This window comes from Arvicanthis niloticus, chromosome 5, assembly GCF_011762505.2.
Source record: "Arvicanthis niloticus isolate mArvNil1 chromosome 5, mArvNil1.pat.X, whole genome shotgun sequence".
NCBI classification, from domain to species: Eukaryota; Metazoa; Chordata; class Mammalia; order Rodentia; family Muridae; genus Arvicanthis; species Arvicanthis niloticus.
This window is the reverse complement of record NC_047662.1, coordinates 81,740,820-81,757,977: the sequence shown is the minus strand read 5'-3', so window position 1 is coordinate 81,757,977 and position 17,158 is coordinate 81,740,820. Positions and strand designations below refer to the sequence as shown.

The following is a 17,158-nucleotide window of genomic DNA, read 5'->3' as shown; positions in this document are numbered from 1 at the left end:
ATGGGGAGCAAGTTCACCTCACAAATGAAGACCAGATTTCCCCAAATTATGAAGGAGAGCCCTGCTGTCTCACTAAGTATTGGTGGTTGGGTGCAGAATTCTGAAATCCCACCTTTATCCCAAGCTTATCCTTTGCTATAAGATATGCATATATGATAAGGATACTAGATTGGAAACTAACTGCCTTTCTACTCAACTTGTCCTGAACCCATGCTCTTTTACAGGTAATTATTGAAGGCCTGTGACTCGGTGTTTCTTACCAACAGAGCTGCCTTACTTCTGGTGATGAGACTTTTGCATCATCTTCCATTGTTATTTGCTCAGCCCTGTTCTTAAGCAACATCTCCCCTGCCATTTCTGAGACTCCAGGCTCAATAATAGTTCCTGACTGATGTTTATCTAAATCTCCACAAGCTATGACCCACGTTGACCTTTCTTCCTTATTGGAATGAAATAGGACGGCTAGAAGAGGTGTGGAGTAAAAACAACAAACAAATAAAAAGCCATCAAATGCCATCAGCCTTACGAGTTTATCTCACTTCCGCAGGTCTGCTGATTCTCACACTGATCAAGAGCTAAAGAAGGGGGAATCTGATAGTGTCTCTGCCTGGTCATTAAGACCAATCCTGCACCAAAAGGGATTAGAAAGAAAGGCTGAGCCCTAGCTGGGCTTAGGGGCACTGCTGATGTGAGATCATCAGCTCTTCACAGTTTCACAGCACTTGACATTTTAACCAAAAGCTTTTACGCCCATTCCTGTCCATTTCCACTAGATTCTTAATCTCTCCCAAGAGCATGCTGTCTCTTAAAGCAAGCCTCCCACACGCTCTTGGAAGAAACCACTTTTCAACTTCCACATGAACACCATGTCTTTCTTTCTCATTTTCTTCTGCTTTCTTTTTTTATCAAATCTTTGAGCCTTTGAACCTTTCCCATGCCCTCACTGTTTTTATCTATTTCCTTGTTTCTTCAACTTTGTACAGAGTTGTCACTTTTCTTTAATTACTCTTAGCTTGCTATTATCCCCACCATTGCTTCTCTTTCCATAACTACTTTGTGTGTCTGACCACTTTTCTCCACAGGTGTCCCCACCTCTGACATTTTGTTTCACAGTGTAGGCTTATACTACATTTACTACTTACATGTTGTACATAACCTTGTCCTGGCAGGGACTCTAAACATTTCTACTTGTGTAAATTATCCTTCAGAGACACAGCTACATACAGTGTTAAAGACAAAGCCACCTACTGGTGGCCTTTGCCTCAGATATCTCATTAGAAGTGATCCTGGCATTCTCCCTTGGATACCAGCTTCTGACTGTGCACTGAGAGTGGGGGTGGAGCACATGACTGTCCCCATCACATGATACTGCTAGATGTGAGGAAGTAGCATATTCTGGGTATTTGTTTGTATGTTTGTTTTTTCCATTAGAACTTGAAATAAAGGGAGCTGTGCTCTGAGAAGAATCTAAATTTCAGTCTCAGAGAACTCTCAATTCATAGTGAACATTAACATAAACACATCTCCATCTGTGCAAAAAAGGTTAAGCCTCAACTACTCTGTGTTTACGTACTCATCTTATTCAGAACTAACTTTAAAGCATTTTGTAAAGCAATCCAGGTTGTTCATCTAGAGATATTTTCTTCAAGGGTGGAAACCTTTGAAACCTCACAAACCTCTCATCAGCAGGTGACAGGTCATAGAGAGAGGAGCAGGGGGTGAGGGGAGCAAAGCAGAGCTGTACTGTCACATGGACATGCTATAGATAGCACAGATTTGGACATTTCAGATCAGGCAGTTGTCAGGGAAGAAAACATATGGCAGGACGCCTGGTAGAAGTGCCTGCTGGCTACTCACTAGGCTGGACCAGAGAGTACTTACACGAAGTAAAGGAGGAGGAGGAGGAAAGGAAGGGATGAGGGGGAGGATGAGCATCTTTGAAGACACAGGAGCCCCTGCCTCTTCTCCCATCAGCATTTATCAGCTTTGTACCTATTTGAGTATTTTCTTTGAATTAAACTGACCCTCATATAATAGAATATAAACTAGTACATTTGATCAGTTATCATGGGTTAAACACTCTACTAGTTATCATGAGAAATCAACCAGCATTCAACATGTAAGCTATGTATGGCCATAAATGGAACCTAATAGAATGTTGCCATGAACACACGAGGAAGAAGAATTATGCTTGATTGGATTGAACCACACAGACAAGTATACCTGGGGTCCCTTGTAGCTCTCTCTTAGGACACACTATCCTTTGCCACCCCTTCAGACTCTGTTCTTATGCCTTGTCCTCGAACATGCTCTTTCTTCTTTCTTCTAACTCCTCTCAAATGCTTTGTGTGACTATTCTTTGGAAAACATGAGCCTTTCTTAGAATGCTGCATTGTGAATTAAATTTTGCTTGTATTTGTCAATTGTGCATGTCATCTTTCTTGCTTATAAACTTCTTACTCAAAGGGAAGGGGAAATTTATTTGGTCCCCCCTTCTTACAGTAAAAGTATTCCATCCATAATGGCATGACACCTTTATAAACTTAAATTTATAGAAAGCTAGTTTTGCACAATCTCAGCTTTAAGTAATAGTTCATCTAGATGGTTCTTCATTTTTTTAAACAGATTTTTCCAATGAAGTTGCACTGAGCTTTGGCTTGAGCACCTGAGCAATAAAAGAGCTGAGAGTTGGAGGATCAGACTGTTCAAACTTACACTGTGTTGGCCAATCACCTCTTTCACTCTTGAATTCCCTACCAAATCTTCTCTTTTCTTGCAACCATTCACTGGATCTCACAATTTTCTGTTCAAATCCCTTTTCTACTTGATACTCTTTCTATCATCTTTAGTTGAAACCCCCAACACACTCATCATAGAGCTTCCCCAACAGACACTTGATTGACACCCCCATTTCCACACTTTTTTTCATATAACCTGCTTTTCACGAACCCTCCAGTAAGGCTAAGAAATGCAATTTACTCACTGAATAGCATCCTCCCTGTGTGATTTAAGTTTCCTTATGCTCGTTAGCAAACAAACTCCATCTGACACACTCTCTGGCTCAGTCTCAGATTCAACTCCTTTCATTATTCCTACATCGTCGTCCCCAACAACACTCTCTCTCATCTCCTGAAATGACCAACTTTGTTCCCTTCTTAGAATAATTATCTTCCACCGAAACCATTCTCAGTGCTAATGTCTGCTTATCTTCCAAGTATTAGCTAAGTGATGTTTCATATCAGCAGTGGACTCTAAGCCTTATTACTGCCATCTAACCCAACAGAGGCACATTCAAAATATTCTCACACCATAGTAGATTCCCCTGTTAATTGTTTTTCTTGAAACTCTGTATGTATAGTCTTTAGTAAACATATAACATCCATTTGTCAGCTATGTCTAAGTACCAAGGCATATGATGTCATGATGTCTCTCTTTTGCACCATATCCTTAATAAGCACCATAGCATATGTGGTGGTTTGAACAGGCTCATGGATCTGAATGCTTGGTAACTGCGGAGTGGCACTATTAGGAGGTATTGCCTTGTTGAAGTAGGTGCTGCCTTATTGAAGTCGTTGTAACCTTGTTGGAGGAATGGCATCACTGAGGGAGTCTTTAGGATTTGAAATACTCTGGCCCAGTGTTTCTCCCTCTATCTTTCTTCCTGCTGCCTGCTTGTTCAAATGTAGTACTTTGTCTCCTTTTCCAGCACCATGGTTGTTTGAGCACCACCATGTTTCCCACCATGACGACAATGAACTAAACTTCTAAATCTGTCAACCATCCTCAATTAAATATTTTCCTTTGTAAGAGTTGTAGTGGTCCTGGTGTCATTTTACAGCAAGAGAGCTTTGACTAAGACAATACTGGAGGAAAGAGAAGTTTCCAGAGACCATGAGATGACCATAGAGATGAATGCTTCCAGAGAACTCATGCTTCCATTTTTAGTCTCTAAAAATGAGAGGTGAGGAGGCATATTGAATTAAAAGATAAAAGCCAGGTTCTAGAGTCAGACTTACACCTGGTTCTGAACGCTACTGGCAGGCGGCTGTAGTCACTCTAGATTTTTGCACATGCTTTGAATAGTAAAATGGAGGGTGAGGTCGCTCAGAAATATTTTAATTCATCAAAGTAGCAGTGTCTGTATTCTTCCAGAAAGGAGATTTATCTAAGTAATGTTGAAATACTTTAATGTTGTTGGTAATTATCATAGTTATTAACAATGATAGTGGCGAAAAGATCAACAATAGTGGGAAGGTATAATATTTGTGGTATCAAAAACAGTGGGTATGAGTTTAACATAGGCTATTTTTAGTAGAAGATGGTCACATTGACTTTTCACTCTAATACTTGCTACTATTAACAAATGATGGGTGGGGCAAAGATGTTTTTAATTCCTATAGTCTCTGTATTGATAATGAGGACTCCGTTTTGGAATGATAACTTACTCTTTTTTTTTCATGAGTCATTGATTAAAACCTTGGGGTTTTTTGTTGTTTTAAGAAAATCTACTTTTACATAGAGATCAAGCCTTCTCACTCCACCCTCAAAGCAATCTTTATGAAAGTGTGAAAAAATTCCATCCCAGTGCATCTTTCCTGAATGACCTTGGCTTCTTCAATTGATCAAGGAAGCCCTTCACATCAATTCCACATGCTGATTTTTTTTTTTTTTTTTTGTATAACCTGATCAAATCAAGTCATTGTTCTGTTCCTTCTCATTGAATAAATGTTTCTTTTAATTACCCATGTGCTACTGTATGACTGACAAGGGGAAAAAGTCTTCTTGATGACACTAGGGTAAAAAAGTAATTTCAAAGCATCTCTATTGACACTTGAAAACCATGTGTATGTATATGTAGACAGACAAATGAAGAGGGAGAAGGTGGACAGTGAGAGAGATAAGTGTTTTAGAAGCATTGGGGAAATGTTAATGAAGAATTTCTAGGTGATAAGAATTTTTATTTTTTAATCTACTAAATGTCCCTGTTTTTTGAAATTTCAGGATAGCATTTATAAGATATTTGGTTTTCAATAAACTGAAAGATTAATTAATTTCTGAAAAATTCATTATACTGTCAGGATGAGTTCACTTTGAAATTAAAATATGTACATAGCCATTGAAGAATAGAAGAGTGGAACAAATAAGAATTATATTTTAGGTCACTGGAAAAGATATCTGATAGGATAACATTTGATGACTTCTACCTCTCTGTGGAGAGTATTCATGAACCTAACAGGTTTCTGGTCCACCTATACTCTGGTCCTGCCTATACTTTCCTCCTCCAGCCCAGAGTCTACACCAGTGACTGTAAAGGTACAAGCATCTTCCCCATACCTGAATGTCATTTGGAAGACTTGGCCTTGGTTTACATGTTGTGTCCGGTTGTTGTAACCATGTAGCATCTCTCCAAAGAGGGTGTCATTGAATTTGGAGTCAGGTTTGAGGCACTTGGGGCCCTCACAGACATCCGAGAGCATTAGACAGGATTTCCCATCAGGAGCCAGCTTGTACTCTTCCACACAGCTGCATGACAAAACAGTTGAGAGTTAACTCTCCATGCTAGGTGCACTCACTGAAGGTGACCTAAAACCAGAGTCTCCTTTGCCTAAAATTAGGTCATAGTTTAAGCACGGAGACAGCTAATTTGGTTGAAATCTATCTAGGGCACTGGTGTCTAGAGAGAATCACATTAATCCTGAAACTCGATAAATTCATGGAAAGTCATTTGTGACATTTTTAAAAAGTCAAGGGGGATACCAGCATGCACATCTACACATAAAGTACATTTTAGAACAGTTTTCCACAAACACACTGATTTAAAAAGCACAACAGACCAATTCACAGGGAACTATTAACGAGTTTCTCAAATAAGAAACTATTCCCAGTCTATCTGTCAACCAAGGTTGAATACTGTAGGAAAAATTAAAGTTTATATTGCCCTTGTAATAAATGTGACCCATCAGGATCATGTACAGTTCACATAGTTGCAGAATAACTTCTGCCCAGTTATTACTGTTAGTAGTGTCCCTTGGTCTCTCAGTGTCTGACTGCCAGATGAGCCCTTGATATGCCTTTGAAACAGGGATGGGCTCCTTCTGGACCAAACAGGCATCTGAATGGAGACTGGAAATAAGATTTCCAAATTAGAAGTGTTTTCTGTAGAAAAGGGTTTTCTTAGGAAATGATTGGCCACTGAGGTAGAGGAGAGGTAAGAGACGACATACAACAGTCTCCACACCTGAAAAGTAACACAACAAGTAGTATTTTTTGAGCATATGACCTTTCATAGTTCCTTTGTGGATATGTATACAGAATACTTGTGCATAAGTTAACAGCCAGGCAAGAGAATAAGCTGCATAATTGGAGAGACCCAAACAAAAGTGTTATTTGCTGCCTGGAGCTTGTGAACATGAGAAAGGAACTTACCTTCTATATACCATGAAACCACATGATATATTGACTATGAAAATGAAGCTTCAATGAACATACCAAGTTCATTATAGTAAGTAGCAATCATGGAGGTATTTCTATGTATTAAGCTTGCCCTATAAAACCTAACCCATTCATATATTCATTTCAACATGAGTAAAATCACCTCCCCCACTGAATATATCATCAAGACAAGGATTCAAAGATGACTCATGTTACTGTGAGGGGCAAAGTTAGCCCTGAAGTTTAGGTCTGTTTAGTAACAAAGCATCTTTTGCAAGTCCAGTATTTTCCAAATCTAATATTTTCTACTTAAATACTAAAGTCTGATGAAAAGCACCATGCAGCACACACTATCTCATTTGTCTTTCCTCCGGAAAACAGTGGAGATTACTTAAATGTGAGTGTAAAATGACGCAGGAAGTCATTGGGCAAGTTAGTCTCCATGGAGTAGTTTGGATGGAAAATGGAACCATGTTGCTGAAGCTTGCTGTTGACTGCTGGGGACATGGAACCCAGCTGAAGGTCAGAAATAGACAAGTTGCATTGAAAACTTGACCCCAGATTACTCCAGCAAAACCCATGACATTCCCATGCATAAAGGAAGCTGTCACTGTGTTATATTTCCCCCTTGTCATCAAGGGTACTGCACGGACACTTTGGCTACTTTCCCAAAGGTTACAATTTTCTGTCTAAAGGCTGCAGAGAGACCATGTTTAAGGTTCTTGCTGAAATATATGCCATACCAACCATCTTTTCTACATCTGTTAGGTACAAATAAATCCCCTCTCAACACAGCTTTACCACAGGTGAACTGAATGGACACTTGAAGGTAGAGCATTTAGCAATCACTCCACAAAGTCTAATTGCAGCCATTATTCCAGAAGGCTTCTGGTTAATATGAAGAGATGGCTTACTTAGTAAACTAAGGAGGATTTCTTCTCCATATCTTTCTTTACCCACTCACATATAAAATGCCTGTGCAACTGTGATTAAGGATATGCTTGTTGTAAATGTGTGAACAGAATCAGAGTGTAAAGTAAAATGTGGAACTTTTCTTCTTACTCCTACTCCCAGTGCTACTGTCTTCAGAATTATCTGTTGTACATCCTACTAAAGGCTCCCAACTCATTTGAATACACCTTTATATATGAGTATCATATACAATATACATAAATATGCAAACATAAGCATATAGTTAATTATACACATAAAAATCACAGCACATTTTTATAAGATATGCATTTGTACCTAATGTTGTTAGAGAATGTTTTTCAAGCCAGTGACTTATGGATCTGTCTTTAAAATGGTTATTTGGCACAGCACAGTACAAATGTACCATAATGCTTTTAACTAATTTTTATTGATGGGCACTTTGGCTGTTTGTAGCTATTTGTTATTGCAAATACTGCCAGAATGAAGATCTTAGTAGATATATCACTGGGCACATGTGTGTATTCTGTAAGACAGATTCTTAGAAGAGGGATTGCTGGGTCAATGGTTTATGAATTTTAAAATTTTGATAGATCTACTAAATGGCCATCTGTAGAGGCTCTACCAGTTTACAGTCACATCATTGAGAAATGAGAGACTTTATTTTTCTACATCATCGATGCTCATTATTGTCACTCTGGGATGGGAAAAATAACTCATTCCTCTTTGGATTTGCATTTCTTTGACGCTACAGCTCTTTCTATTTCTGTGGATGATTTTTGTGCTTTTGACCATTTTCCAATATGATATTTGTCCCTTTTTCATTGATTTGTACATGCTGTGTACATATCTGGATGTGTACTCTTACTGTCCATATATTTTCAAACTTTATTCTCCTCTGGGATTGTGTTTTAGTCTTGATTTGGATTCCACAGAACCTCTGTGAACTGAGTTTTTTTGCAGTGTTTAAACAGCCACAAGATAATAGAACTTTTTTTTTTTTGTATAATAATCTAGTATTTTTAACATTTCCTAATCTTTACCTACCTCATATGCGTGGAATTTATTTTTTGTGTAGTAGGAGTAATTATTTCATTTCTTTTGAGAATTCCAAAGATATATATCATGTGTTCGTTTCTAATCTACTCTACAGGGATTACTTGTTTGAAATCAATGACTTAAAATGTCTAAACAGTGACCCAAAGGGTCCACCTATTTATCAAATGACTTGAAACATCATCTGTATCATATACCAAGTATAAATGTACAATAGGTACGCACAGTTGAGTTTATTTTTTATTTACTATATATACAGTACCACAGTACTAAAGTAGGTGGTTATGAACAACTCAACATAGGTTTTGGAATTGATCGCCAGCTCTTTGCAGAAGCAGTTGTTCACCACTGTGCTGTTGATTGCTTATATTGTGACAGAGATAACATCTTACACTTACTACACTCTTTTCTCCTCCTTGATATGAGCTACAGCATGTGCATGTGTGTGTGTGTGTGTGTGTGTGTGTGTGTGTGTGTAAACCTTCATTGTAGTTGTGTGAGGGAACCACTCAACTTTATTCTGTCCAGTGGTTACTTGCTATGGACTGCTGGAGACTATATGCTAACAATACATAGTGTAAGATAGATGAGGGCTGCCAAATAAAGGAATCCATGTTTATGTATACTTCTGGTTGGATTGATGGTTAATTTGTTACAGCAACAAATCTTATCTCATCCTTACTATTGCAGCAACATCACAGTTTAGAATCTTCTAATTTAGAAACCAAGTTTTCCTGTTCATTCATTGAGTATTTTTAAAAAACACTTTCAGATTGTTTTTATCATGAAGTTTTGGGGAGAATATTAACAGAATTTATGGGAGACAGCATACTTCCAAGATTATGATTATATAACTTACATATTTTGGATCCAGGCTAACAGAGTATTAGTCTTGGTTCTGCTACCCAGGAGCTGTGAAACCTTGGACAAACTGCCTACTCTTTTGCTTATATATAATGCAGTCCTTGACTTATAGAGCCCCTGTACAGAGGCTCTATATTTCAAAAGTTAAAATGCATATTAGCACAGTCTTCTCCATTTCAGGAATGTTCTAGTTAGGTTTTCTATTATCATGATAAAACATCATGACCAAAAGGACTTTGGGAAGAACTGGATTATTTAAACATACAACTCAGATCATACTCCATCACTGAGGGAAGTCAAGGCATAAACTTAAGGCAGGAACTTAAGAGACAGAAACTGAAGCAAGTGCCATGGAGGGATGTGCTTACTGGCTAGGTCCCTGTGCCTTGCTCAGTTTGTTTTCTTATACTCCACAGGACCTCTTTCCCAGGACAGCACTATCCACAGTGAAGCACACTCTTCCCCGTCAAACATCAACCAAGAAAATGCCCTATGGACTTGGTCACAGAGCAATCTGATGGAGGCAGTTTCTTCACTGAGTTGTTCTCTTCCCAGATGGTTCCTTTTGTATTTTTACTTGTTTTGTTAAGTTGACAAAAACAACCAACCAGACCAAGGAATGTGATCACCTTTCACTGACATTGTATCTTACACTTTCTCTTTAGTTATTTGTGGTTTGAAAAAAGTTATTTCTATTTGTGTGTGTGTGTATAACTTGATTTTGGTTCAACCAAACTAGTTCTAATATGTCCTCCAGAATTTCAGAGGGATGTGGCCATATATTTGAGTGTTGGAGTTACAGCAAAAGGTGGAAAATTATTCTTTTTGTTTCTTCAAGTTATTCATGTTTAACTCTCTTATTTCCACACTTTCTGCCTGTTTGTATATTTTGTGTTTTCATGGCTCTAACTTGGAATTTATGTTTTCCAAGAATGTAATACATTTTATCAAGACTCCATGTGTGTTGCTATAATATCATACACAGTATTGTCATTAAGTATTTTTATCGGTTGTGTGTCCACAGTTCTGTCCCTTGTTCACTGTTTGCTCACTTCTAATGCATTTACTTGAGGCACTTCCCCCTCCTCCCTTGACCAAGCTTTCTGCATTTTAATTGCTGTGTCTTTCCCCTGACCTATTTAATTTACTTCTGCCTTTATTTGGATCAATTCCTTCCTGCTGCTTTTTAAATTTTGTTTTACGATATTGGTTTTTTTTTTTCTGAACCCTTAAGTCAGATATTTTATTTGTTTACTTTCAGTCTTTCTAACTTCTTAGTAAATTCCATGGAGCTACTGACTGTAGCTTTGCCTCCATTCTATCGGTTTGATTCAGGGCTCTCTTTACTTCTAAGGGTGTGGTCATTTCTGCTTGAGTTGTCTTTCATATCCAGATGATACTTCAAAAGCTTTTATTTTCTCTTGTTTTTTTCTCTCGAACACACTATGTGCATGTTTATGCATGTGTGGGGTATATGTGTGTGTGTGTACGTGTGTGTGTGTGTGTGTAACAGAGAGAGAGAGAGAGAGAGAGAGAGAGAGAGAGAGAGAGAGAGAGAGTTAAACTCAGGTGTTGACCTCTCCATTTCATCATGCTTGTTGGCCATTGTGTATACCAGGCTAGCTGGCCTTTAAGCTTCTGAGATTCTCTTTCTGGCATAACTGTAAGGGCAGAAGGATTCAGACAGGCAATACTGTATGAGTCTTTATGTGGGTTCAGATTCTCCACCAAGACATATCTACATTCCAGAAGACAGGATGGCTTGTTTTGCTGGTTTTTTTTTTTTTTTAATAACAAATAGATCTCTTCCCTTTCCATTGCAAATTCATCTCAGTCTGAAAAAGTGGCATGTGTAATCTACTTTTAGAAAATTCATTGTGATTTCATACTAGCTTACTTAAGGGAGACATAAGGTATCAAGTTCAGATTTTGGAGCTAATTACTCATGAGTTCAAATAGAGGCTGTGCTATCACCTTTCATATGACCTTGATCAAGTCTATTAACTTTCCTAGGTTCTGTGTCATAATCTATTAAATGAGGATAATTATAGCCCTCATCAAAGGGCTGATGTGAGAATTAGAGATAACTTAGGCTATAAAACAGCACTTTTCATACAGTAGCAAACCAATGTGCCACCCATTACACTTGTTGTGAGCACTGTCATTTGCCTATACTAGTCCAGTTATACTTTCCTGGGAGTGTAAATCCTAGCCTCTACCTTCTCTCTAGATCCAGGTTTCTTAAAGTTGCAGTTGATTCTTCTTTTCTTTTCTTTTTTTTTTCTTGTCAAAATATAGAATTAGAAACTTCTCATGTGCCATTCATTATGAGTGAATGATATGCACAATTTATATTTATACATATATGATATGCATGATATATTAGCAAAATAATTGCATGTATATACATCTCTATATGTAAAGCTTAATCCTATATTCATTACTGTACAGATGCAAAAACATTTTATAGACTACATGATTTGCTACTTAAATCCTATAGTAAGTAAAATAATGGCTCAGAAAATGCCCATATACTGTTCCTCAAACCTGTTGCTATGATTTGGCTACAACTCCCCAAAGGCTTCTGTGTTCAAAATTTGGTTTTCCAGTCTGTAGCTTTATAAGGGGTTTTGTGGAACTACTGAGAGGTAGGGGCTAGCAGAAAGAATTTTAGGTATCTGGAGAGTGAATGCCTTTGGGTGAGATATTGAGACAGTGGCCCTTGTTTCTTTCTTTTGCTTCATGGCTACTATGAAGTAAGCAGCCATTCTTATCCAGTTTACTCATTTGACAGTCATGTGCTGTGCTATGTACAACATACCTAAAGCAACTGGGCTTTAGCATTGACAGACTAAAGCCTCTAAGACCTTGAGTAAAAATAAGCCACACTGTAGCCAGATAAGCCCTATGAGATAGCTACCTGTGAACTAAGGAGTGCCCCAGTTCCTCAGTATCTGGAAAATACAGGAGGAAGATTACTGTAAAGTCTCCAGAATATAACCATTTTTGCCAGTGCCTAAACTTGAGAAATTCTGATAGTTGGAGTTGTAGAGTTGTAAGTTTGTATTGTTTTTAGACACTGATTTGTGGGGAATTCATCACAAAGCCAATAGCAGGAGCTTCACCCTCATAGGTATTTCTCTGCTCCTGTTGTCAAACAAGAAAACCAAGTATCAGAGAAAAGAGGGGCCAATTCAACAATGGTTTTAAGATGTAGACCCAGGGTGTCACTCAAGCTGTATCTGATTGTATGTGGATGTGAGTCTATGTGCACAATTTTAACATCAAAACTGCAGATTCCAAGGACTTTTCTTTTGCTTGGAGGCAGAAAAGGGTTATGGTTCAGCAGGAAAATATGGAGAGAGAGAAAAAAAGAGAGAGAGAGAGAGAGAGAGAGAGAGAGAGAGAGAGAGAGAGAGAAATATGAGGGAGAAGGGAGGAGGGAGAAGGAGAAGGAGAGGAAGAGAGAAAATATAAAACATTCTAGGGTAAGTTCTGTAATACCCCAATAGACACATGACACAAAACAGATTCACAAAGGCAGTGATTCTGAGTTTTGACATGTGATAATCCTTTTTCCCAAGGCAGCTTAATACATAGAAAGATGTATGTGAAGGTCTGTTTAGCTGTTGCATTCTTTATATGTTTTATTTTTGTATGATGCCATATAATTATATGGCTTCTTTAGAACATTCTGTTGTTAGGAAGGTTTTTTTTTTTTCTTACAGAAATTCAAAAGAGCGTAGGTTCACAGGAAAACAGCCAAGATCTGCATGAAATTATATATTTATACATATGCCAAATGCAAAAGAGAAAATAGGTACAGATACAGAGTGGGCATTTTAGTTTAAAGCGATGAGAGTACTACATTTAACATGCTCATCACATTGGAAGGAATACAGAGCTGAATGGGAATTTGTCAAGGGCCCCATAAAACCTTCTCTGTGCCTGGTCAAGAGCATGTTTGTTTATTCAACCTTCATGGTAATGTGAAGAGATGGGCACTTTCATTCTTACATTGCCTTTGAAAATCTGAAGCTTGGGTTATCTGACATCTTTGACCCAGGTCACATGACTACTTAGAAAAACTACTTAGGATCTTGACACTGATCATCTTATTCCAAGTCCAATTTTCTTTCCAAGGTAGCACAAATTGACCCCTCTAATTATCTTTGTTTTTAAAGACACAAAGAGTAACAGAAGTCCAGGAACCTATACAAATAAAAAAGGCAAATTCTCAAAGCACATACTTTAAATTTTTATTTTTGTGTTTTCTGGATTTCTTATTTCATCATTCCTTGATAGTTTATGGGACCAATAAAATTATTTATTGAAATATATAAATTAGATACTATTTCTTAAAATAAAGAAGGGCAATCCAATCCTTACAGAAAGATTGAAAATAAAGAAATTTAAGGCTAAATGAGAAAGAAATACACTCCAGAAACTTGGACAAATATGTGGTGAACTACGCTTTTGATGGCTATGGGAATAAGGGAAAAGATGCCTATCAGCTGGCTTAGCAGGGCCAGTAGCCATGAATATCAACTGTCTTATTATGTGCCCCCCCCCATCAGTGTCACATGGGCCTTTCCTATTGAGAGTCTCAGGACTGCCCCAATGCTAATCAAAATAAAGACCTGTAATGTTTTTCTCCATACACTCTAGATCTGGGGTTTTACTTAAACCAAAATGGGAAGTTTCTAGGAAAAAAAAATTATTTTTTCTAGAAAAAAAATCAGTAGTAATGTACTCAAGTCTATTTGGGAAAAGAGGAAAGAAAGTAAAGAAATAAGAAGGAAGAAAAAGGAGAGGAGAGAGGGGAACAGAAAGAGAATAGAAAAAAAAAAGAAAAGAGAGAAGGTTACTTAGGGAATGAGAGAAAGGCAGTGAAAGGAATGACAGGGTTCACTGGACACTCCAGGCTAATTAAACAGTAGATTTTATCTACTCTCAAAGATTGTAAGAAACAACAGCAGTTCATACTAGGGAAGCAAAAGGGGTGGGGGAGATTATTATTTCAATGGTGCCAAAACCACCAAGGGGAGAGCAACAATACCAGACAACCAATCAGAGCTCCCAGGGTCTAAACCACAGCCTGGGAGCACATAGGGAGGGACCCATGGCTCCAGCTATATATGTATATGTAGGGGAGGATGGCCTTGTCAGGCATAGGTGGGAGAGGAGGTCCTTAGTCCCGTGAAGGCTGGATGCCCTAGTGTGGGGGAATTTCGAGGTTTGGGAGGTGGGAGTGGGTGGGTGGGGGCACATCTTTATGGAAGTAGAAGGAGGGGAGATGTGATAGGGGGTTTCTGGGTTGGGGGGAATGGGGAAAAGGGATAATATCTAAAATGTAAATTAAATATCCAATAAAAATATTATTAAATAAAGAAACATAAAATGTGGGAATATGTGTATTTTAAAATAAAAATATGTTTCTCTACAACAGAACTTATTATAACCTTGATCATCCCCAGATACACTGGGAATCTAGAGGACAGACCTTTTCTCTATGGGACTTACCACTCAGCTATCTCTTGTTTTATAAGTCTGACTATTTTTCAGAACCAGCATTTACCAGAGCCTATAAGAAAGCATCTTGCAAAGCACATGGAAGGGCTTTATGTCTTTCTCTCTATTTGCTGATAAATTAAAAATGTGTAATGTACAGCACAGTGGTTGATAATGAATGTTTGATAAGAATCTGGCATCCAGATATTCAGATATAGCTCAGTTGTCTAACTTGCTGAGACCCTTGATTCTATCCCTAACTTCCCTATAGCAGGCAGGCATCCAAAATTAACTTAGTGTTGTGAGTTTGTGGTAGTTTGACTATGCTTGGCCTATAAGTGGCAAGAGTGCTTCTGTTTTATTTTGTTAAGAACACATTTCTATAGATATTTGTGCTTTCTTACAATTTCTTTAGCATCAATTAAGAGAGTAACAATAGTTATTAAGTTGAGATGCTAAGTGGATGTTTCCCAAGGGACATTGACCTATTCTAAATTTACATTGTATTTGCAATTGTATGAATGATAGTTATATTTTGTTAGGTGTATTTATGACTTGGACATGATATATGAATTGTGTCAAGTTGACAAGGGGTGGATCGTGATGATTATTCCTGGCTGTCAACTTGACTACATCTGGAATTAACTACAATCCATAAATAGAGGGCACACCTGTGACCCAGATCTTGAGGTTGGAAGACAAAGGCTTTTGATCTGGATCTTGACACGGGATGACACATGGTTTTGATTCAGATCTTGAGGTATAATAGCCATGAAAAGCTTAGTCCCTAGCAAGGTAATACATGGCTTTAATTCCAGGAGATGGGGGCAAGCAGATCTCTGAGTTCAAGGCCAGTCTCAAACAGAGCAAGTTCCAAGTCCAGGCTTGGTGGTACACACCTTTAATCCTGGCCATACTCTCTGCTGGAAGCCTACATAAGGACATTGGGAAAAGGAAGAATTTGTTCTTCTTGCACTTACTTGCCAGCACATCTGTTGGAATCTACTTCTTCAGGATTCTGGCTTATACAGAAGACCTGCTGAAATGCCTAGTCTTATGGGATGGAGCAACTACTAGACTCTTGGATTTCCCTCTCACAGCTGGGCATTGTGGGGTTAGTTGGACAATAGACTGTAAGTGATTCCAACAAATTCCCTTCATATATATATATATATATATATATATATATATATATATATATATGTTCTGTGACTCTAGAGAACCCTGACTAATATAGGGTTGAATGTGAAATGTCCCCTATGGGCTCATGTATTTAAACACTTGGCCTCCAGCTTGAGGCACTGTTTCGGAAGACTCTGGAACCTTCAGAAGATGAAGCCTCACTGGAGGAAGTAGGCAGCTGGGCACAGCTTTGATATTTTATGGCCTAGCCCCAATAACTGTTCATTATCTGCTTCCTGTCTGTGGATACAATGTGACCAGCTGCCTCATCTCCTGTTACCAAGATTTCTTACCAAGGGTATAGACTGTGTCCTCTTAAACATAGAGCCAAAACAAACCCTTCTTCTCTGAACTTGCTTCCTGATCGGTGCTTTTTCAAAGCAATGAGAAAAGGTCTAATATTATGATAGACAGTAGAAGCTACATCCTTCAACTTGGGGGCAAAAAGAGACCTTTCTGGTTCTAGCCCATCAGGCAGCAAGTACCACAAGACAAGTGCTTGAGTGAATAGTCGTGATTTTCTATGTTCAAAATAAAATCCAGTGTCTGCACTCTCTATTTCAGTATTGTTTAAATCTAGAGTAGATGTTAGTTTAGGGAATGAAAACAAGGAGTTTCCTGTTAGCTTCATATAACAGTATTCACCTTTATTTATCTCCTCTTCCTCCAATATCATGTAAACAGAACAATCAACCCATAGAACACTCATGGTGATTTGAGGATGGGATGTTTCTGAGCTCATGTGTATAAATATAGTTTCTTTTAAAACAAATTTTAAGGTTTATTTATTTTATATGGCTGCATGTTTTGTCTGCTTGTATTGCTGTAAAAAGAAACAAACAAAAACATGTGTGCCTCGATATGCATGGAGGTCAGAAAGTGACATGAGGTCCCCTGAAACTGGAGTTATAAATGGCTTTGAGATACCATGTAGGTGCTAAGAACTGCACCTGGGTCGTCTGGAAGAGCAACAAGAGCTAATTGCTGGGCTATTTTGCCATCTGGTAAATGGGTAAATGCATTCTCATGTAAAGTGGTGTTGAGAAATGCTTGGGATAGTTCAAGCTCCTAGGTTTTCCTCCTAACACTCATTTAGGTGGCTGTGAGCCTTGATTGTCTTTCTAACCACGGGCAGAAATATGGAAATTTTAGAACTGCTGATGAAAATCTCACATTGTTTACA

General features: G+C 38.2%; 1 protein-coding gene across 4 annotated transcripts in view; it reads right to left on the bottom strand.

Moving 5' to 3' along the window:
* Astn2 (astrotactin 2) overlaps positions 1–17,158 on the bottom strand; it is a 917,671-nt gene that overhangs the window by 329,968 nt on the left and 570,545 nt on the right. For all 4 annotated transcript variants that reach the window (XM_034502232.2, XM_034502233.2, XM_076934798.1 and 1 more), the window contains one exon: positions 5,335–5,523. In XM_034502232.2, the coding sequence (XP_034358123.1) occupies positions 5,335–5,523 (189 nt within the window). The remainder of the gene's footprint in view (positions 1–5,334; positions 5,524–17,158) is intronic.